The sequence below is a fragment of the Egretta garzetta genome, unplaced genomic scaffold (genome assembly GCF_000687185.1).
Source record: "Egretta garzetta isolate BGI_Z169 unplaced genomic scaffold, ASM68718v1 scaffold373, whole genome shotgun sequence".
Lineage (NCBI taxonomy): Eukaryota > Metazoa > Chordata > Aves > Pelecaniformes > Ardeidae > Egretta > Egretta garzetta.
In genome coordinates, this window is record NW_009259184.1 from 2498209 (window position 1) to 2522757 (window position 24549).

Sequence of the window (24549 nt, forward strand, 5' to 3'; positions counted from 1 at the left end):
TCAGCAGGTTCTCCAAGGGAGCAGTTTTTAATATGATGATAGTGAGTCCATACAAATTGTCACCTCCATCACTGAAAACTGCTTCTGTAGCCAGACTTAATTTTCACTCCGTTCTCCCCTCCACCTGAAACAAACTTCACCAAGTACTTTGCCGAGGCACAAACCATCTTTTTGTGCCATTTTGAATAGTACCCATGCCAGCAGGGTGCTCTTCTGGGAAGGGGGCACAGAAGGCATTGGAATAAAAGCATAATTTAGGGATAAAAGGTTTGCAGTTGAAAAGAATATGAACTTGCTGAAAGTACCTGCTTCTCCTAATGATGCTGCATCTCCTGAAATTATGAGAAGTTAATTCATGTTGTAATCACTGAAGCAAATCTAAAATTTTGGAATGCTTTACTAGGAGTTTGATTGGTCTAGAAATTTACTGTAACAAACCAAATTCATGTTGTTTGCATGAATTTAGCCTTTAAAATATCATATGGGGAATGACAAATGAGATTACCTAAAAGAAAATATCCTTGTTAAGCTTTCAGAATGCACCCTACAGGAAAATGTTAAGACCTCATTCTTAAGAGTTTGCATTAAGATGGTCTCCTAATTTTCTCAGGCCAGATAACAAGGTTACCTCTGGAGCAGACTATGACATTTTAAATAATGAGCATTATCATCTAATAGATAAACATGTTCTTTGTTATCATGCAGTAACTGTTTGGATGGATTTTATATACAAGACCTTGAAGTGTACTTGGGTTGAGTTTAGCACTATTTACCATTTCTAACATTTTATGATGTATATTTCTTAGGGTAAAACTGAGCAGAAAATGCCTAAACCGTTATCAGCTGTAAGATATGCCGCATGAATATACTGGAAATCAGACACTCCTTTTGCCCACCCCCAAGACCTGCGGGGGTCAGGAAGCTGGTCTCTAGCTTTGCTGAAGATAGGTGTTGCCATTCTTTCTGGTCATTACTCCAGCCTCCCTCTGCCATGACACACAGGCTGGGTTAACTCCTCTTGAATACTCAGCTTTTCCCTGAATAAGACCCTACTGGAAAAAGTCTCCAGGTATTTACTCTGTAGTTACAGAATATAGTTGTGTGTAAGTATATTTGTACACAGGGAATAACTAATTCTCTTGTCTTGCTACATGTGCATCCTCTAAATCACCACTTTATCCCCACTGATGTAACTAACTTTAAGATACAAAGCATGGACAGCCCGAACCATTTAGAAGACTTTTTTCAGTAGATTAAGATTGGTGGCACTCTAACTATATTTGTCTGAATTTTATAAAGAAAGGATGTTTGATGATCTGTAGGCAGATCAATAATTTTTATTTTTCTTATTGTTTATTTGTGTGTTAATTTTACAAGTATTATGAATTAATGTCACTGGAGACATAGAGCAACAGTATAAGAATAATGCTTCTGAATTAGTCTATTTTTCTGAAATGTAGATTTAGTGGTGGCCATACTGTAGAATCAGCAAAGAATGAATTTTGAAGACAACAGCCTAACAATATTTTTTTTAAAGTTCAGCAACACACCTCAGCAGAGAGCAAATTGTCACAGAAATCACTCAGATGTCATCAATAGTGATGTTTCAAAATGGGATGTCATCTTCATGTACACTTTTTCACCACACTGCCCGAAGCTGTCTTGCTTCCCTGTGCAAAGCACATCTACTATGTTTAATCTGAGCTACCTGCATTTTACAACTATATTCTACAGGTGTAAATGATTTCACGAGATACAAGACCCTGTACAAGTAAGAGATGCTGAATGCATCTGGAAAGAGCAGCTTTACCAGAACCTTTGATTTCTGGAAAAAATGAGCGGTGTCGAAACTGCAAATTCTCCTGCTACACACAAGCTAATATCTATATCCTCATTCAAACAGAACCAAACAGACCTTTTGCCTAGAGACTTCATTCCAAGGGTATCTGAAGCACCTGAAAAACCCAGGAAAAGCCCAGCATTTGATGTGCCCTCATAAGTGTGGGTGAAACCATCATAGGATCCTTACTTTTTCCTTTCATTTTCTAGTATCCTGAATAAATCTTTGAAGTACTGGGGAACACGGACAATGACATTTTCTGAAGGACCTATATCTTTGAGTTCAGGATAGAGTCTGGTGTCAATCACCTTCGTGATGTATCCCAGCCAGTCAAACTGCAATGACAAAGAGAAGGTTGGTTAAAGCAGATTTTGAAGAGAGATGATTTATTAACTAAGTTGCACCTTTGAGACTGATGGTTGCAAAGCTTTACTTATTAAAAATTTGGAAACTATTGCACTTTGTCATTACACATGTTTTCAAACCTCAGTAAAGTCATAACTATTTAAAAGAACATATATTGTAACTGAGTACACACATTTCTAATAACATTCCTCTAACATACTGCTCTGCGCACTAAAGGCAATTTTAATTACATAGGTCAGATGTTAAAAGAATAATTTTGCAATTATCTCCAACCAACCTGTGGAATCATGGCACTAAGCTCTGATATGCTCATTTTATTGTACATCACCTCACTTGTTCGATTTTCATATGGAATCATGATCTGGGGAAAAAAAAAAAAAGAACAAAACCAACAAAACCATCAAAACCAGGATTATCTTGCAGGGGCCTGCTCTTACATCATTACTGTCCATCATAATCTCAGTGCAGAAATATCTCACCACCTGTTTTCCAAGCATTCATGACATTAACTTCCCTTTCTCAGTATGGCATTTAACTAGGAGAAATGGAATATAGTTCATTGTCAGTTTAACTCATTACTGGGGAATTTAATGAGCTGCATGTCTTCTTTAAACATATCAGACCAATTTTAATTCTGATTATATTAAGCAAATGTGTGTTGATTCATAAGAGATAAAAGCACACCTAAACCATTAATACTTATTCATCCCATCATCTCAGGTAGAAGCCAGCTCCAAACTATATAGTTTAAAAGGTTAAAATGTGAGATAGCTATGCTGGAAGCGCATCTCATCTCTTGGATTTGAACATGTTCTTGCTATGGCCTCTCTCCATCTGAGGGAAGAGCCAGCCACACACAAATTTCTCTTCATTTTACCCCACCATCCTGACTTCCATAGCAAGAAACATGGGTATATAGGCCAGACATGGATTAAAGCATTCTCCAACCAGGCCTCTCATCTGGGTGACCAGAGGAGCCAGACCCCAGGATCCTCTGTAATGTCAAAGTCCAAGGACATAGCAAAAAAAATCCTAAATATAAAGCAGGTCCTTTTATAAATGGCAGGGGATATTCAGATTCCAAGATGGCAGTATGGTTCATAATAGAAAATCAAACCTAGTACAGAATATAGCTCAACAGTTTTTCAGTGTTTAAGAGAAACAAGAATTCCCAATGGCAATTCCAGCCCCACTTTAAGGTAAATCCTATACAACAGGCTGTACATTGTGCAGTTTAAAGAAGACAGAGACTGACACCAGACTAACCAGACAGCTGGCAATTCTCCAACCAAAATTCTACAGTGCTGCAGTTTTATTATTGCTCAAGCTACACGAAAAAATTACTTTCTTCTCCCTTTCTGCAAATTTAATTTATCTGACAAATCTTTAAACTTTCCTTGAACCCGTTTGCTCCCTTCCTCTCAAAATTTTCCCTCTTTCTCCAGTAATTCAAACCTGTACACAACAAGCTCTCTTGAAGCATGACACTCCTTCCTATCACAATAGTTCTCCATTATATACATTCACTTAAAACGAATGCAGAGAACACAGGATACAGTAAAAGCCTAAGTAACAAACAGGACTATCTCCTTTGAAATCACAGTGAGATGTTTAAATAAATCATTGTGCTCATCAGGGATTATACAACAATCCATGTGCCTGGACTCATGCCTAATATCTGGATATATTTTAGGAGGATTATTCATACTAAAGGGAAATTAGGTAACCATGAAAAAGTATGGCTTGTTGCATAACAGTATGCATTACTGACCCTGAGGGCTGTTACATGATCCACTCCATCTTATATAGCAACTTCACCTATATACTTGGTGGATTAAAGCCCTGTACAGCATTCGTTAAGTAAAGCATTAGAGCTACCAGAGGTAGCAATGCACCTTATCACACCATAAACATTTTCTGGTTTTCAAGCCTACTGGGTCACAATGAAGTATCTGCTCAGTGGTTCATCCACACTAGGCAACTGAAGCTGAATATTGGGCTTTATTTACAGGTTTGACAAAATTTCACCTCTTTCAGCAGAGAGATGGAGACTTTTATTTACTACTTTTGTGAATGGCTCTCAATTGTGCACACATGCACCATTAAGAAGCATCACTGCCTTTCCTCCTGTAGACTGCAACAGCAGAACCCAGGGAAAAGTCATCTGCTGCATCATCTGTCCTGTGCAACAAGCTTCTCTGTTAACAGGAGACCCAGCATTTCACAGGGGATAACTTCTTCCCTTGGCAACATGAAGAAATACTCATCTTGACTGGCAGTTCTGCAAATCAGTGTTTGCAGCCCTAAAATTTTGCTGGCTTCCCAACACTGTGGCTAACTCTTCTCTCCAGCTTTAGAAGAAGTGGAAACAATAGTGGACTTGCATCTCCCAGAAGCGAGATTCCTTCAGCAGCCATACTGAAACAGGGATACGGGGAAGCAGAAAAGCTCCTTCAGCCTGCAAGACCTAATGCATAAACTAAACTCCACAAGGGGGCAAAAATGTCACCAAGTAAATAGGTCAGAACTGAGTACCAGATTTAAATCTGATTAACTTTGTAAAATTCAGTTGGTCCCATAAATTAAAACTCATGGAGTTCGTTGTCCCTTCACAGAGTGCCACATGAAAGCAGCTCAGGAGCAAACAATGGTGCTGGTGTAATCACTGCCCTCTCACTACCAAGCACCAATATCCCACCTCAGTCATGTGCTGCTTTTAGACTGTTCCTCAAAGAATAAGCCTGGTCTGCTTATTGAATGCATGGTAATGTATTCACAACATAGCTGCACAGCAGGGACTCAGATTCTACCCAACCTCAGAATTACAGAATCATAGAATCATTTAGGCTGGAAAAGACCTTTAAGATCATCAAGTCCAACCGTTAACCTAACACTGACAAGTCCACCACTAAACCATGGCACTAAGCACCACACCTACCCATCTTTTAAATACCTCCAGGGACGGGGACTCAACCACTTCCCTGGGCAGCCCATTCCAATGCTTGGCAACCCTTTCAGTGAAGAAATTTTTCCTAATGTCCAAACTAAACCTCCCCTGGCACAACTTCAGGCCGTTCCCTCTTCTCCTATCACTCATTACTTGGGAAAAGAGATCAATGACCACCTCACTACAGCCTCCTTTCATTGTAGATGGCAATAAGGTCTCCCTAAACAGTCCCAGTTCCCTCAGCCCCTCCTCATCAGGCTTGTGCTCCAGACCCCTCACCAGCTTCGCTACCCTTCTCTGGACACATTCCAGCACCTCAATGATTTTCTTGCAGTGAGGGGCCCAAAACTGAACATAGTATTCAAGGTGCAGCCTCACCAGTGCCACGTATAGGGGGATGATCATTTCTTGCTGGCCACACTATTCCTGATACAAGCCAGGATGCTGTTGGCCTCCTTGACCACCTGGGCACACTGCTGGCTCATATTCAGTCAGCTATTGACCAATAACCCCAAGTCCTTTTCTGCTGGGCAGCTTTCCAGCCACTCTTCCCCAAGCCTGTAGCATTGTATGGGGTTGTTGTGACCCAAGTGCAGGACTCAGCATTTGGCCTTATTAAACCTCATATAGTTGGCCTCAGCCCATCGATCCAGCCTGTCCAGGTCCCTCTGTACAGCCTTCCTACCATCGAGCATATCAACACTCCTGCCCAACTTGGTGTCATCTGCAAACTTACTGAGGGTGCACTCAATCCCCTCGTCCAGATCATTGATAAAGATATTAAACAGAACTGGCCCCAGAACAGAGCCCTGGGGAACACCACTTGTGACTGGCTGCCAAGTGGATCTAACTCCATTCACTATTGATTGGCTATTGATCCTGCCACCTTTCTGGGGGGAGTAGCCCTAATTCCTACATGACCATTCTCAGCTGCTTCTGTGGTTTCTAACACATCAATAATGTCTTTGCTGCAACATGGATTTCCATCCCCTTCCTCCACTGAGATGGCAGACCAAAGGACCTCACCAGCACACCATCCCTTACACATTGGTGTGCTGCCCCCAGGTTTCTCTCTAGCAAACCTCGTTGAAAAATTATCAATTTAAAGGACCAAGAGTATTTGTCTAAGGTTTTTTCCTCTGAGAATAAAATAATCAGTTTAACAATTAACTAAGGGAGGAATATTGTTCATCCTCTCTTCATCAGGTTCTTCTCTTTTCCTTCTACTTCTAGAAAAGCTGTTGATATAGTGGCTTTCCATTTCAAAAAAGGCCTGCACCTTTTTTTGTAAAAGCTAGCTTCAATCATGCATTAGATTACCAACCTCAGCTATTTTAACTTCCAGTCTTAGAACTGACTTCATATCAGATTCAGCTCGTGAAGCGTTTGCGCCCAGAAGCACCGCTGTGTCAACCATGAACTGCAAAAAGGCATCTCGGTACTGTAAAGAACAAAAAGAGTGAAATGACCACTGAATTTGCTCTTGAGCACAGCTGTAGCAGTAGACTAGAAATGCCCAGCTATAGCAAGGAGTATAATACTCTGTGTTTTCATGCCCTAGCAACCAAAGTTGTGCTTTCCTTACCTTGAATGCCTGCTGTCATCAGGGAAAAAAGGATAAATAACATTGTAAACATACTGTGCATGACAGAGAGAGATACCTGCTGTGGTTCACAGAGTACAAATCTCAGGAAATGCAAATGACACCTTTCGGATTAGACTGACAACACTTACAGCTCTTACAAGAGGATTAGACGTGTATGAGTGTACACCAATATTTTACACCAACCCATACCGTAATCAGCGTAAGACTGAAGAAATACTTGCATATGAGTGCAAGCTTAGTGGCTGAGAAGATAGGGAGATAAAGGAAGGCTCCACAGAGCTCTGTCCTCTATTCCTGCCACAGCACTGCAACACATGTACCTGCTACAGTGCTCTGCTCTGCTCTCCCCAGGCTATCCTAATAAAGCACGGTTTAGTCTCAGTGTTTATACACAAACATTAGCAAAATACACTGTATATAATGACACTCCAGTGATTTCTGTCCTACGTGCCCCCCAAACACACACACATAATCTTTCAGAGATTTTTGAGGAATCGGATTGCTCCTCATCGACTCCTACCCGCCCACACTTTGACAAAAGCAAAACCATATCCCAACACATTTCCACCTTTAACCTCTCAGTAGATACAATTCTTTGTATCCTGGCATCATCTAGTCTGATAGATGTGGCTAAAAAACTTACTAACCCCTCAGGGAACTGAAAAGGGAAGAAAAACTAGGAAAACCTAATCAGTAACAATAACCTGTCCCCCATGACAACCCAACGGGTTGCTTTCTTTGAGCTTTGGGCTGCATGTACTGGATACTGCCTGCAGGCCTTCGAGTGAGGGGGGAAAAGGTACTGCCATTGCCAATACTGATACATTAAAGCCGTTGATAAACATCATTGTTTCACTACTGCTGTCCATAGAAAAGCAGCAAGAAACCAAGCTGTAGCAGAGAAATCAGGGTGGGGAGAGGAGGGGAAATGAATCCTTGAAATCCATGGAGGAACTCTGGTCCCCTTCATTAATGAATTTGGGTTAAATTGATGACAATAACTTGCAGTGGCTCTTGAAATGTGCTCAGCCTTCTGGCCTAACTGAGCTCAAGACGCAGGCCCAGAGGGCAGCTCACTGAGGCAGCCCGTGGAGGCGGCAGCTCCTGGGCTCCACCGTGTTGAGATGTTCTTGAGCTTCTGGACACTTTGTCCGTGATCTAGGAACTCATGGGTCCCCCCCAAGGGACATGAGGGCTCCCACTGCCACCAGGTTGGGTAAAGGCTAAGGTGAGGGCGGCTGCAGCAGCTGCTAACTCTGGTTAGAGTTAAAGGTGGCACAAGGTGCCCACAGCCTTTCCTCTAGCTGACTCCTGACCAGGGAGGGTTGAGCAGCCTTGGAGCCCATGCCAGAGGGGGGTCTACATGGGAGCCAGGCCCAGAGCACAGCTCCCACAGGCTGTCAACAGATGCAGCAGCTCACAAAGAAAAGGCCAGCAAACTTTGGCATACCCATCCTTAGATAGGGTGGTCACATGCCATGATCCCCAGGCCCCCCTGGTGTAACAGTCTCTTATCGGACTCCTGAACCTAAGGAAGGGTGCAGCTCTGCAAGCCTCAGGCCACAGGGAGCGCCTGAGGCATCTCACTGAGGCTGGGGCAACATGGTCTTCTAGCATGCAGGAGGTGTGCAGTTGCTGAGAAGGTGAAGGAGCTGTGAGAGGACAGCAGATCACACAGCTGCAGGAGAGATGAGAAAGACCAACCAGACCTCCCCTGAGACCCTGCAGCTTCAAAAGCCTGGACCTTCAGCTGCAGCAGGAGAGCAGGAACAGCCTATGCCTATGAAGCTGGAACGGGGAAACTCCCATCACAATGAAGGCTGGAAGTCCACAGCTCTTGTAGCTGATGAGGACCCAGGAGTGCTATCAACTGGAGTGCTGTGGCTGAGCCCCAGCCCCTCAGGACCACTAGAAGGAAGAAGCAAGTGACAGTGGTGAGAGACTCACTACTGCAGGGGATGGACACCCACATCTACCAGCCTGATTTGTCGTCTAGGGAGGTTTGCTGTTTGCCGGGATTCTCGCAGTCAGGATGTTGTGAGGAGGTTAGCGAGGCTTATCCAGCCCTCTGACTACAATTCCCTGCTGCTCTTTCTGGTAGGCACCAGCGCTATTGCCAGGGTTGACCTAGGAAGTATCGACCATGACTACAGGGCTGTGGAGGCAGAGGTCAAGGGCATAGGGCCCTGGTGGCGTTCTCCTTGATCCTGCTGGTCAGGGGCCAAAGGCCTGAGGAGGACATGGTGGATCTTGTGGGTTAACATCTGGTTGCATATCTGGCATCAGCAGCAGAGATTTGGTTTCTGTGATCATGGGACCCTCTTTGAGAATTCACAGCTGCTTGGAAGAGATGGGATCCATTTGACTAAACAGGGCAAGAGTATCTTTGCCAACAGGCTGGCCAACGTGGTAAGAACTTTAAACTAGAAGGGGGAGGGAGTGATTCCTCAAGAAACAGCTAAGGAAGGTGTGGATAGGGTAGGCAAGCTAAGTGTAAGGGACTAGAAACTTGTCTCAACATTGGTGACAGGCAAGCTTAACCACCAAAGCCTAATCACCACGGCAACTGAGTGGGGCAGTTTCAGCCCATTGAGCCCCACCCCACAGGAATGTGTGGCCTGTTATCTTGGAGTACACGTTCTCTGCGCATGGGCCCCGGGCCCAGAGTCAACTGACAATGGGGAGGGGGCTCGGACCCCCTAGAACTTTGGAGCATACTCTTAATGACAGTACTGGGCATGTGCCCCACTGCTGAGTGGGAGGCGTGGGTATGCAAAAGAGTCATTGACTATGCAAGATGGACTGCGTGGATCGCTCAGGCCGCACGGAGAGCACATAGACCCGTGGTGGTAGCTATCACAACACTCCCGTGCCGTTTGTTTCTCCCCCTCCCTTTCCCTTTCTCGCTTTTCCTCTCTTTCTCTGCTTTTCTGTCGTGCATTTATTGTTGGCCGAATAAAGTGACTTGGCACTTGACTCCATTTTGAGTCTTAATTCTGTTTCCGAGAATGTAAAAGGAACCTAGTCACGATAAAATATTGGAGTTAATCAGAAGTTAAGCCCAGCCGCCCCCAACCTCCCAGAATCATCTGAGGTTGGTTGGAAAGCAAGGGGGTTTAACCTCTGCCAAATTGTTCAACCCAATAGTGAATTGTGACACCAAGGGCCTGGGGTGATGGGAAAAGATATCAACAAAACAGAGCTGAAATGGAATGCCTTTGAGGGTGGGTATGTAAAGAAAGAAGTGCCTGCAGGACAGCCTTATAAGGAAAGCTCTCAAGGCCATACTGAAGAATCAGCATGAGTGTGTGTCCCTTGGAAATACCTTTACTTTAATGCACACAGCATGGGCAACAAACGTGAGGAGGTAGAAGCCTGGGCTATGACCTCACTGGGATAACTTGCACAACTGGAGTGCTGCAATGGATGGATACAGGATTTTTAGGAAGGACAGGATGGGAAGGTGAGGAGGAGGAGTTGTTCTTTACATGAAAGACCAGTGAGAATGCATGAAGCTCTACCCAAGCTCCTCCAAGCTCAACAAAGGTCCAGTCTGACAAGTAGGAAATCAAGCAAAGGTGGTAGGAGGCCTGCATGGGTTTACAAGGAGCTCCTAAGTGAACTTACACATAAGAAGGAAGTGTATAAGTGGTAGAAGCACAGACAGGTGACCCAGGAGTATAGAGCTGCTGCCAAATCTTGCAGGGATATGGTTAGGAAAGCCAAGGCCAACCTGAGGTTAGATCTGGCAAGGGATGTGAAGACCAACAAGAAAATACTCTACCAGTATAAAACAGCAAAAGAAAGACTAGGGAGAACATGTCTCTGCTTTTAAATGGAGCAGGGTGACAAATGACACTGAAAATGCCAAGACACTCAATGCCAGCTTTGCCCCAGTCTTTACTGGTAAGCCTGGCCTTCAAGAATCCTGGGCCCCTGAGACCAGAGGCAAAGTCTGGAGCAAGGAGAGCCTGTCCTCAGTGGAAAAGGACCAGATTGGGGAGCAAAGTGGACATATGTAAATCGAGGGGGTCCAATAGGTTGCACTCATGAGTGCCAAGGGACCTGGCTGATACCACTGCAAGTCCACTCTTGATAATAGTCGGAAGGTCATAGCTATTGGGAGACCAAGTATCACCCCTATCTTCAGGGAACGCAAGAAAGAAGATCCAGGGAACTACAAGCTGTTCAGCCTCATATCAGTCCCTGGGAAGGTGATGGAGAAAATCCTCCCAGAAACTATTTCCGAACACATGAAGGATAAGGTGATCAGGATTTATGAAGGGGAAATCATACTTAGCCAGCCTGACAACCTTCTGCAATTACATTAATATCTTGGTGGGTGAGGGGAGAGCAGTTGTGATTGCTCACCAGGTCAAAAAAGTACGGGTTGGAGAAGTGCACAGAGAGGTGGATTGAAAATTAGCTGAGTGACCAGGTCCAGAGGATTGTGATCAGCAGCACAAAGTTCAGTTGGAGACCAGCCACTAGTAGTATACCCCAGAGGTCAACCCTGCTTGAGGAGAGGGGTTGTATCAGGTGAACTGAAGAGGCCCCTTCCAAGGGGGAATAAAAGCAGGGGAGACACCAAATCTTACAAAAATCTTCATCTGAGAAACTTTGCAAGAGCGTTTGTGATAGTGTTGCTTGTAGTGGTGGTGTTTTCTGATAGAAGATAGCCTGAAAAATCCAAATCCAAACAAACTACAACCTTTTCTCAGTTTGGAGCTCAACAAAACAAAAGCAACAATGAAAAAAACTGAGGGAAAAACGGTCCCTCTGATTTCCAATTAATAATACTTACAGATTTGGCTTCTGTGGTGTTTTCTAGGTAATCCTCTCGAGATGCAAGAGAGAGGCTTGCTTGGTCGAGCTGTTAAAAATAACAAGAAGCAGCATTTAATAGGTAAATTCATCAGAATTCAAAAGCAGCCCTATAAGCAACCTTGGAAGAGTTCATGTTTTTCTGGGAATTATGATAGACGGGTGTAAATATCTAATACATAATACACTGCACCAGCCTGAGTTCCACAGGATTTCAAAACAACAGAAAAATGCTATACTGTGCTGACAGACGTTACCTAAATCACATTATTGTGATCTGGGGAGCCTCATATGCCCCCTGCAATAGCTAAGCCACCTACTAGAGCAAAGAATCCCCTATGTGATTTATGTGTTTATGGCTCCATTAGGGAGTAGGTAATGCAATAGGACTGGGTCTACAGGATCAAACAGTTGGTGTTGACAACCATTCATCCTATACCTATTTCAGGGGCACAAAAGTCAGCTTGAGACAAACACTAGGCTAGTGTATGGACCAAATGCCCATTATGTGCTGGAGCAGGCTAGCTGCTGTATATCTGGAAAGCATCGTTAGCCTTCTTTGACTGAAACTGAGGTTACGCTTTTGAGCTTTACCTTAGACCAGCACTGAGTGCTGTATTTAGCTTTTTTGAACAGATGTACTGAAACAGTTGGATACCAGCCACAGAAATGACTGCATGCATGCATGGGAAATTGTTATGCCTCTGGTACATCAGCTAAAGATGTCTGATAGGTCCAGGTGGAGCTTTGACTTTCACTTATCTTTTTGATTTAAACATGGATCAAATTTGTTGGTCTACAGTCACCCTAATATTGGAATGAAGTCCTCAAGGTACTTTCTAAACCAGTCCTGAAAGTTCATTGATATCTGCGCTTAGTCTTTTGAGTGGGAGTATTTGCATACTGTTTCAAGTTCCTAACCAGGCAAAACTCACAGCACAGCATATATCTTAAAATTACTACTGGAAAGTGAGATTTCCCAAAATGCTTCAACACGATCAGGTTAGATTAGAGTATGGAAGCTGAAGCTGAAAACATAATTCAACCAGCTTCCAAACTCTGGATAAGATACTGATTGGAGCAGAAACAACAGTTTCGATGTTCTAAAATTATTATTTTGATGCTTTTTTTGTTTTTAAAAGATAAGTCTAATGAAGAGAGATTGTATTTATTCATACAATTTCATATAAGTCTCTTTAAATCTAAATCCTACACCATTTATATTTCACATTTTCTACATTTATAAAAAGGACCTAAATAAATACAACTTAGAACCTAAAATGAATGAATAAATGTCATCTTTTCCTCTACTGCCTGATGTTCTCAACCTTTAAAATATACCATAAACAAATAAAACAAATCATTCACGAGGAGAGTAGCTGTGATGCTCATTGCAACTCTGATTCTTTGAAAAACAGTATCACCTTCTTTTTTCAGCATATTCAAGCAAAAAGAATATACTCTTAAGCCTTGCGAACGGATGTCCTGGTAATAGTTAATTTCACGTGATTTGGTCCTGTTCAATCATGTGACTCTTGCATGAAATGCTCATCCAAATGCTCCTGGCTTTAGAGTTAGATTTGACAACCCATCGAAACCAAGAAAGTACAAATATGAGACATAAACAAAAAAGTTAACCAACTTCTTCAGCCCTCAAGAAAAAAAGATCCTGTTGAATGCTGAACAAAGTTTTATTTGGAGTTTCTTTTCTGATCCACTTTTTTTCCTGATCCATTCATGATTTTGCAATGCTGAATAAAAGCATTTTGCAACACTGAACAAAAATCATTTTGCAACAGAGCCATTTTCCCAAGCAGATTGAAATACTCTGTGGTACAGCTGCAGCCCTGGGAATTTGTTTAAACACAGACAAACTAGAATACTGGCTGATGTATTCTGCAGATCAAGTTCTTAATCAAATTAACAACAACAGAATACCCTACAGAATAATATGTTATTCATAGCATGTAGTGCTTCAGTTATTTAGATACCTACTCCCTAGGTGCCACTAAGCATACTGAGTGAGGACAACTGCTTGGTATAATTCACTTCCAAGAGACCAGCAGTAAGGATATAACTGCCCAGCCCTTTGCTGACAGGTGACCTGGACTGAAATATTTTGATAGGAGACACCTAAATCTCTCTCCTGATTCCACTGTTTCAGTTCTTTTAAACAAATCTCCAGCCGAAGCAATCCTGACAGGATCTGAACAGCATCTTAGCAGGATGACATCTTTAATAGAGTGAACTGTTGATCTGCTGTTGAGTTGACTATTCAGGAAAATCTCCTAGAGATGGGGAAAAGTTACCCTTCAATTTTATGCCAGTTAAATGCCTCAGTCAAAAGACATTTTAAGAACTGACTCAGAATTGACATCCACTCCAGCACTACCACAGTTAACTGTTGTTTGATCTCCAAATGCAATGTATTCTTGGCTGGCTACGTTTCTACAGCTAGCCAAGGTACTAGCAACATTAATGATCACAGATCCTATTTTGCTGTGATGAGTGGCATTGTAGCTTCCTTCTTTGTCCCTTCTCTCTTGCCTTCATAAACCATTTTCTTGTGGCAGTGGAGGGCTGGTCTATTCTGGCTAATCATCTCTACTTCTTAAACAACAGCAATGCATTTGGCTCAGGCACTCTGTCCTGCCATGGTGACATCTCACAGTAATAGTTACAATTCTCCCTGGAGTTTTGTCAGACTACAGTGAGGCAACACATCTTGGCTACTTTTCTCACAAATCTGAACTGTTGTGTAATGCCATGCGCTGTTTAACAAACTGGTAACGCTTTGGTCCAAAAGCATTTCAGTAAAAACTTAAATTCTGTATTTCAGGTTCAGAAGTGTTTGGGATACCTCTCTGTTGTAAGGTGTTGTATGAGCACAAGATAATGTGTTTCCATCTTAGAAAAAATAGCTCAAGTTCAAAGTACCTGTCACTGATGCACCTTTCATCATATTCACAGACAAAAAAAGATTCTTCATGCAACCGATGAGTCATACGCAGCACCCAGAACAACCCCAGCACTGGATATCCACCTCTCTCTGTTTCACACACATAGACTCTGGACATTGGTCTACTGGGAACATATTTTACCTTTTTTTTGCCATTTGATAGGAGAAAATATCCTGTACGGAAATATTTTTCAATAGCATGTGGTTCCTAGTGGCTTCTACACTCCCATAAATTGGCCCCTATGTACTGTAAGTCAGTAGATAATAGCAACAGTAATCAAGTGTAGACATTTGGCATGTAAATATGTTTTTAAAAACATGAGACCACAAAACACCATGCAAAGTAACCTATGAGATATGCCATATTGTACCTTCAGGATATACCGATTGGAGATTTTGTCATCAGCAGCCACATATAAACGGATGAAGACAGAGTTACTGTATTGACCACGAAGAGTCGCCAAGGCTTGGACTAAGCTAAACCTCCTTTCTGACCACACCCCTTCAGGTCCAATGTTGGATTCCAGCACAGGCCAGCGGAAGGGTGAATGCCTCAGTATACTTAACAGGGGTTTCACGTCGGCTTTTTCAATTTTATCTGAAATGTCCAAGTGTGACAACAATCACATTCCAGACAATTCAAATCCAGCAGCAGACACACGACACACAAAGATTTATCATCGTTGATTGATTAAATGTCCAAGTGTGACAACAATTCAAATCCAGCAGCAGACACACGACACACAAAGATTTATCATCGTTGATTGATTTCTAGGCAAGACAAAACACAATAGCTGAAACCCAAAGCCCCTGCTCTGCCTGTGAGCACAGAAGCGCAGGAGTCCAACCCAGTTTATCTGTATCAAGAATAAGAGAGGCAAATCAGTTCCTTTCAAAAAAGGCAAAGGGCTGGAAGTAAGTCAGTTAAAAAAACCCATTCCTCTCATAGGAACTAGCACAGAAACTTCACTGGTTCTGAGAGGGAGTTATTGTACATAATCAAAGCTAGAGGGGTCAGCATCTCGGCACCAAGGCTGCAGGGCAGGCTGTCTCAATTGCTGACAGTCAGTCTCAGGCCATGCTGGAAGAAAAGTGTTCAGGAAATAACGTCTGAAAGGGTCAGAAGGACAAAGGGCACTTGGAAGGACAGTCTGCTCCCTCCCAACGCACCTTTCACCCGTGCAGCTACATAAAAGTAGTGATGTGTCCCAACCTAGTGTACATCACCTTACAGCAACATTTACAAGCTCAGGAAAAGCACTCCGCAAATGTGGCTATAGGGCTCCCCATCCAAACTTGTTTGACATCCAGATAACTCGAAGCTAAAGAGTGCATGGCTATCTATGCCCAGCTCTATGGAAGTATTTTTATCAAATGTGTTCAGAGAAAGGTAGAAGGTGCTGAGCCACAGGCTCTTGAAAGTGTCGGTATGAGAATTTCATCAGAGGGCTCCTCTGATTTACCAGGCACTACGCCTACACCCTCAGGGCATGGTTTTGGCATCCTTTTGCACAGATAACATCCCTTCACAGGTCCCTGAGAAGCAGAGGTCTCTGTGAAACTGAATGCTTGTGCCTTGGTATTCCTCAGTCTGGATAGCCAACTTCAGAAATGTGTAGAAACCCTCTGCATTCTGTATCCAAAACAGCAAAACCTGTGCTTCTGCACAAAGCTTCACAGAGCTCAGCAGAGAGCAAAAACACATGCCTTTATAAAAAAACAAGTAATGCGTATGTGTTCCCCTCAAATCAGGCCACTTACTCTCATTCATGCAAGATGCATAAAGGGTCTTGGCCTTCTGTACAGCTTCACTGTCTCGTCTTTTGCTGATGGGTTTCTCAAGCAATGCTGAAAAAAGAAATTACATTTTTTTTCAATACATCAGAAAATGTAGGAACTGTCTGTTTGCTTGTCACAGCATTTGCTTTAATCATAGCATTTGTTTAATTAAGGATGAGGTTCCACATGTATTTTCTGAAGCAATAACACAGACATAACTGCACTTTTTTTTCAGTTCCCCAACAGAGAAAGAATTTTTATTTTTAAGAGGACTGTTTTAAAACCAGTTGACAGATAACTTTATTTCTCATCCTCACAAACAGCCACCCTCAGCAAACTGAGTGGACAGGGAATCGTGCGGCGAGGGTGGGAACCAGTGCACAGGACAGGGAGTAAGGAATTTTTTCAAGTGGCTCAGCCTGTGGCGCTGGTATGTAGTAAAAATCAGGGTCTAATGAAGAAGGTGGCAGGATCCACTGCTGTTCACTTTTGCCAGCTCTGCTGCTGCTGAAAGCAAGCAGCAGAGAACTGCCCAGTTGTCTGTCAAATGCACACAACCTCAGTCTTGTAAATGATGCAGAAAGCCAAGCGTCCAACTACAAAAAAGTTGCACAGTATAGCTCCCTCACACTACAGGTGTCAACTTCCTTGGTGCCTGAAAGCCAAACTAGCTTTTCTAAGCTGTCATCTCTCTGCATTCCTTGCATTCCTCACATTATGTTATGGAGTGAAATAGCATGAAAAGTGCATCTGAATCTCAGCAGTCCACTCTCAGCTGCCTGAAGCCATTTTATCCAAGTTGTAAATCAGCCATGAGGCAACTGCAGATACACATACTATGGCTTAATGCAGAGGCAACTTAGCTTCAGCGAGATCTATCATCTCAGGTGCAGCACAGCATGGGCACTCCCATGGGCAAGAGAAGCAGGGTAGTACTTGGGCACAGCACAGAAAGAGCGCTAGCAATCCCTGTCAGATGTCACACAGTTTTGTAAGACCCAAACAAGTCCTGCACAGCATTGCCTTACTGCTACTGGGATCACTGGAGAGAGTGGCTTTGCTGGAACCATCCCAAGTCCCTCCTGGGGTATGCTCAGCCAGAGCTAAAAAGCCCTGAAAACTTCAAGAGTGCCTTCTCTATGCCGTACTCCCCAGTGCTCTGGGTTTCAAATGAGCAAAGGCACAGTGCAGATTGGCCCTGAGCAAAGAAGCACACCCCACACAAAAGGGGGAACAAAGTGTAACCCAGGAGTCCCAGTGGCCTGCCGAAGTCCGCAGAGGGCCACCGGGACTTCATAACACCAGCCATGGCAAAACAAAACCTCTTCCACATGAAGCTTAATCAGGTGTCAATGCAATATTATTCTTCTCTGCCAGTACTGGCTGGGGTCATGCGGAGAACTGAAGAAGTACTGCCAGCCAAGAGCAGCACCCTCCTGCAAACAGGCAGCAACTGCTCACTCTGCAGCCCCTGCCCTGTCCAGCAGCTCACCACGGTCCTTTTTCCAATGTCACCTCTCAAAAGTCCATCTGGGTGGTACCACTAGATTCTGTAGCTGAGAATGGTCTGGGTTAGCGTAGCTACACTCAGCATTAGGAGCTCACTGCTAGAGGTAGGACTTAAAGATGCTTATTGCCCAGGATTTCCCTAGCACTTTGAAGAACCTGCCATGCTGCACCTCTCAGATATTCCTCATCTGTGCTCATGTGAGCACTCATGCTGACATCAAACTGTTTATTAGTCAAAGAATACCATAGTGATGATCAAATGCCACTTCTTCTCTTCCTCCAGCTTTTCTCCTTTAAAAAAAAAAAAAAAAAAAATAGCCTCCCTCCTCCCAAACCCCCCAAAACCTCATTTGTTTGGATCTTTGAGAAATGTAATGAGATCATTCCCTTTTAGTTATGGATAAGATTTTCCCTAAAAATACTGTTGGAGAAGATTCCCAATAGCTTTGGTTTCAAATCTTCAAATTGTTAATATTTCTCAGCTTGTTAAATGCAATATAATACCAATCATTGACATAGATCTCCAGTGTGCAATTCTTAGCAGAATAATCAGTCCTGTTCATGTTTTAAGAATGGCATTTTAAAAGAAACTGTAAATGAAACCTACATAAAACTAAGGATGAAAAAAACCCACTCTTATTAAAGCCATTCCAATAACTTCAGTTCCTTGTCGGTGAGCTGCACAGCTATGAATTTTTGAGGCTAATAAAATTCAGTGGCTAAAGTCCACCTAAAGCTCAGGAGAGATACAGAGGATGAGATCCAATAAAATAAAATCAACTCTAGGAATACATAAAATCCTGTTACAATCAGACCTGTTGTTTTCCCATCGAACCCTCTCATTATGGGACAGAATGAAGCTGTAACACTCCCTGCACTATTGCAAAGAGTAAGGTGGGGTAGATGCTGCCAATTTGCTCAGAATTAATTTATGAAGAAGATTCTTGGTTCTGATGACAGAAAATCCAGTGATAAAACAGTAAAACCTTAATAAGATGGTTGAATCCTACAAACACTGAAATAGAGGGTGTGACCCATGAGCGAGTGCTCTTTAGGCTATAGATGTTCCTCAGCCTTGGCCTCAAGCTTCCAGAAAGATTTAGAAGCTCAAACCTGGAGCACTGGTCAGATCCACCTGGTTTCTGCACTAGCTAATATTAAATCCAAATAGAAGGTTTAGAAATTCTCTTCTTATTTAACTCACAAATACATACGGATTTTATATGTCCTTGAATACTTAAATTCTTTTTAAAGAAGAGGAGCAAGAAAAGGCAAGAAGCAATGCATGCTGATCAAAAACGTGGGTAGTCAGTCTATCTACAGGTTACTGTGCCTGTGGAAAGAAAGCCACTACCGTGATTGAAATCAATGGAGACACATCAGGCTGTCTTTAAATTAGCAAGGTCAGGCACTGTGAGTAGCCTGGCCATAGCAGCAGGCTGCGACAGCCCCCCTCCTGCACCGAGCATATCTAACTGCATGGGTCAGGGCACGCTGAGCCCTGCAGCTGTAGCGTTTTGAAGGGCTGCAGCTCAGAGTCTCTGCTCTCCAAGGATGTCTGCAAGTTGAACAGACCTGCCTCAGGGCTACTCGGCACTCTCCCCAACACAGACAGGCACTCTCTGAACAGTGCTCCATCTCTTGACATGCCATGTGGCATTTCAGGCTCTCATCTACACTGAGGAACGTGCCAACCGGTGACCCACAGAGAGCAAATCCAGCCCCTCTACCAAAATTCAACCCCTAACTATAGCTGGCTGGGAGGACCATCTTTCCACCTTGAAAAATGTTAATGGCTTCAGGTATTTTCTGTTCAGACACCAGAAGGAAAGCAAAACTTATGAGGTCTTCCAAGGGATAGGAAGAGAAAGACCACCCCAGATCAGTTAACGTTCAGCCTGATGAGATACCCACAGACCCGCTGTTTAGTTCCCTACTCTGCCTTTCCAAATACCTGCTCTCACCCCTCGCTAGGGCACTGTGTGTATTCATGCAAATACACTGAGAAGTTCAGTTTAGTAGCTCTTTCTGAAGTCCAGTGGCTGGAATTAAAAACTGTCACCAAGTTAGGGAGATCGGGGTTACCAGCGTTTTGACTAAAACAGCTCACACAGCACTAAGAAGGATATTGAGTTTATTCTTCTTGCAGCTTTCTTCTTTTTTTAACTCAGTTTTCTTATTTCAAAATGAAAAGCTCCAACTCCCTGAAGTAATCTTCCATTTTAGGAACTCCAAAGATAAACCGAATTCAAACAGGAATCTATAGACAAGTTTCAACAGACAAAAAAATATATCCTTCGCCAGATTCACTGATTGTGTAAGAAATTTTATCCAGCTTCAAGCAGCATCTTTTAGCTTCATCTTTAATTAAGAATTTTTAGGTACAAATTGCTTTGACCAGACTAGGAAACACACAGCACTCCACCGATATTACCAAAAACCCCTTGAAATAATAGTTCAGGTGTTTGCTCCCAGTTAAATGTTACAGTGCTAGAGATGGAATAGCAATCTAGCTGAAGACATTAAAAAAAAAGACCACAATCTAAGCTGATTTACAACCCTCTGAAAGAGCACAGGATCATTATTAACAGTAACCGCAACTTAACAACTTACTACTGCTACTGACACTGGCCTGCCGCAAATGCAAAGTGAAATATCATAGCCAAAAATCACCAGGACAAGCAAGGTGAACCAGCATAGCTTAAGTCACCTTGAACACACAGGCTGCAATCGTGTTTCCCCAGCCAAATATAGAGTACATATTTGAAAGGCTGTTCTAGCAAAGCAGCTCTCCTTCAGCCACATCTTTTGTTTCCTTCACTTTCAAATTAATTCCAAAGTTACTCTCTTCAGGGTAAAAGGGATCTTGGCCTGGGCAACTAATCTCAGCACCTCATTGTCCATGTTTCCATACGCACAGGATGCCCAGACACAAGATTTATGTCTCCCTTCATATAAAGCGTAGTTATGGCAAGCGTCAAAGCCTGTTGGTAATTCTGCTCCGCAGCACTGAAACAACATATAGCACCAGGCAGCTACCACTCGCACAGTCAGAAACTGGCTAAAGGTGTTCATGATATCCTAAACTTTCTGAGGTTGCAAATTACTTCATCGTTCATTTTCTTCTACCAAGGTGCTGAGAGCGGGGAAGTTCCCATTACAAATCAAAGTTCTCGTATTTTCGACAGCCCAGGTCATGCAGGTTTGCATCACCGCTAAACCCTGGCTCTTGTACAAACACAAAGATTCAGCATCACCAACAGAAAAAAGGCCACAGCTGGGAATGATCCTCAGTTGACTGAACTGTAGATGCTCAGATAGACAGGAGAAAAAAAAAAATCATCTGCTGTTAAAAGTGAGAGCAAGGCACTTCACAAAGTAAGCCTTGCTAGTGTGTGTGTGTGTTTATTTAACCGCATACTATTCTAAAGCTGCTAAGGATAGTCTTGTGGCTAAGTGTTACCTTTAATCTTACTTTCCATTTCTAGCCCTTGTTGATTTTCCAGTCTACTGTCTTACACAGCTTCACTTTGTTTTTCAACCACTGTGTTTTATTTATGGCACTGAGAAATCTTGTACCTTTCCCTCTTCTGACTTGGAGTGCGTGAAAAAGGGACTGTATCGCCAGATTTGCAGGGAAAAGAAAGCAGCCTACCATTTATTCAGATTAGGAATATTGATTCAATCCACCAGTGTCCTGATCTGCAGGCTGTATAGATTCTGTATGCTATCAGGCAGTTTTTCTACATATACACTTGAATTGCATTCCTGAGAGAGAGTATGTGATTCGCTAAGCTTCTTTCTTGTTCTAGAGAGAAAAATGTAAGTTTTCTCTGCACTTTCCAACCCTAGATATGGAGAATACCTTGTGCTAGTAAACACAGTAACACTTTTTTTCCCATTAATTTTTATCCATATCCTTTTACAAACATTTTTTCTACACGGAAAATGCAAACTGAAGTGTTTGCACAGTGATATGTGATGATGATTTGAAACATATTATAATGCTTTGTATCTTGAAGAAAAACAACTGCATGTGCAAATATTCCAGTGGGGATATGCTCAGACTTTAAACAAAAAAAAAAAAAACTATACAAGAACCCCAGGAGGACATTCCATTTCCTGAAAAGTTGTAACCCTGGACGAGCGAAAAGCTAGAAGTAGATAAGTAATTCAGCATGAACTCCCAGGGCAGTGCTAGAACAAACAGCAGCCTTGGACTGCAAAACCAGACGAATATCAAAGTGGGGAGGTGATATTGTTGTCCGCAGGCTGGTGAGACAGACTGGAACGCTGCCTGCACTTCAGTTGACCATATTTTAACAACAATGTTGGGCAGCTGAACCGGGTGCAGAAAAACAACACGACCATTTGTGTTTGTATTTGGGTGAAGTGGCCTGAGAGGTAGGAGGTGAAAAAAAACATTCAGTGAGGGAGCATGACTTGTCTCACCAAAGATGGTGGAAGGGTGATGGAGTTACAGTGTGAAAGTACTTCACCATTAGAAAATGCTTGGTGCCAAAGAGTCTATGGAATAAGACACAAAGAAAGCAAAGACGAAGGCAAATTTAACAGTGACAGTGATTAACCACTGGAGCCAAGCAACCAGAGGAGACAGTGGCTTCTCTGCCCCTTAACATCTTCAAGACTTGATGCTTTTTTGGAAGATAAGCTTTAGCCCAATGTGAATTTTGTTTTATCCCTGTGCAAGATATTGAGCTGCATTGCATGGGTAATGTAATTGCCTGTGATACAAGAAAGGTCATAGGAGATAATCTAATGGTTACTCCTGGCATTGCACTCTATACATTTAGGATAAGGATCTCAAAGCACTCTTAGACATGTGGGACTAAGGAGATACAGCCATTATCCATTGTTGCAGATAAAGAAAGTGAGCCACGGAGAATTAATTCCTCCTTATCTAAGTCATGTCAGGGTCCTATTGATTGGAACGGTGCTCCTTTATGAGCATAAAGCTTGCTGAACTTGATCCAAACACTCAAAGACCTTGATCCTTTGGACATGCTGAATGCCCCCCAGCCCCTTTAGTGTCAGTGGCAGTGGGAGTTGCTCAGCATTGCCTAGACGATGCTCAGTACTACAACTGAAAGAAATTCGTAATGCATAGTTTTCAGGAGCAGATCTAGAAAGCAGCCCAAGGGCTTCTCAGAAACTTACGCCTAGTCATTCACTGGGCCAAAGGCAGAAGAGGTGCTCTTGTCAACTATGTCCACAGTAAGGCCCTATCAAAGCCTCATGCAACAGCATGCTCTCCCTTTGGTTTGGGTAGCAGTAGTTAGCAACAAAGAGATTTGCTCCATATTGCGTGTTTATGAGCTTCAGTTTCTTAGACCAAAATGCAGGAACTCTGCTTGTGGCAAGGGATTTTCTTTGCAAATACCTGATGACAGAGAAGGTGGATTTCTCTTCCAATCCTTGAGCAATAAAGACTCTGTTCTTCACCCTCCCCTCCATGCTGCTTTACAGCTATAGGGGTCAGGTGTCTAAATTGATGAGAAGAATAATTAGAAGAGCTGTTCACCCACCTCCAGCTATGAGTCACAAGCTTTGTTTCCTTCACAGGTTAGCACTATTATGTGAAAAACCCAAATTATCTTTCAGAAATTTTCAGGACATCCTCCAATGTCAGCAATGTTTTAAGGATGTCCTGTGAGGAACTGCAGCTTAGAAGTAGAGAAGAACCTACTCAAACCTTCAGTTTGGCAATCAAACCAAACACACAACACTTGTGTGCAGAATGTCATTCTCTGAAGTCCCTGAGCCATAAGATAATTATGATTAACCTAGTCCTCATTAAGAATGTCTAGCCCTTAAATCACGTATTTTCTTCACACTAAAGAGCTATGGCAAAAGAATTCCTGAAAAGCAACCGTAACCCCTAAAACCCAAGTAGCCAACTTGTGCCACTAAGGGTCTCTAAGGACTCCAACTGTGTCATGATGGCACTGCCCTTAGTTCAAACTCCCGGTGCACTGGATTTAAGAAGTCAAGTTCAGTACAGGTCACAGAGCAATGATTTGGCCAGGATGCCAAAAAGAGCACACAAAAAAACCTTCAGAACCATGCTGCTGTTACAGCAATCACAGCTAGAAAAATGTACAGTCTTAATTACAGTAATGAGAGCTTACATCTTCCAAGAGTGATTATTTCAGAATGGTTTGGGGTCAGCTGATGTTCATTTAGAGTATCTAGTTTCCAATTCCTTTTTTTCAGAGCCCAAAGTTAAGCAAAGGAGAGCTGACAGTGGTAAGTTTTATGGATGAAGGCCTACAAGGGGCACAATGTTCTACCTCAAAATAAAAGTACTGGCCGCAGCATCTAAAATTATACACAAGACTGTTGTGATCATTTGACCAATGGTAACTTCCCTGTCTTGCTACATGAAAATATGAGTTTAATGGACTGCAACACAAATGGTCCAGATTACAAGACTGTCAAAGAAGAAAATCTGATATATATATTTTTATTCTCATCAGTTTGGAAACCTGACCCCTATAGCTGGAGAGGGCTATAAAGGGGAGGTTGAAGAATACATATATATATGTTCTAAAAGGAAGTGACAGACTTAAGTGATGCACTTCAAAGCTGTATATATTTCTTGGGAACAAGACAAGTATAGTCAAGCCAAGATTATTCTTAGAGTTAAATCTGTTCTCTCAGAGTACTCTCCTGAAAAAGACATAGACGTCTCCTGCTGA

The 24549-nt window shown here is 42.7% G+C and overlaps 1 protein-coding gene across 1 annotated transcript in view; it reads right to left on the reverse strand.

The window, feature by feature from the left end:
• The window catches only part of PHEX (phosphate regulating endopeptidase homolog X-linked), a 111348-nt gene that overhangs the window by 70050 nt on the left and 16749 nt on the right, over positions 1-24549 (reverse strand). Inside the window, exons 4-9 of the mRNA XM_009635698.1 lie at positions 16304-16390; positions 14914-15140; positions 11564-11632; positions 6478-6594; positions 2484-2567; positions 2030-2175 (exon numbers count right to left, since the gene is read on the reverse strand). Coding sequence (XP_009633993.1) covers positions 2030-2175; positions 2484-2567; positions 6478-6594; positions 11564-11632; positions 14914-15140; positions 16304-16390 — 730 coding nt within the window. The remainder of the gene's footprint in view (positions 1-2029; positions 2176-2483; positions 2568-6477; positions 6595-11563; positions 11633-14913; positions 15141-16303; positions 16391-24549) is intronic.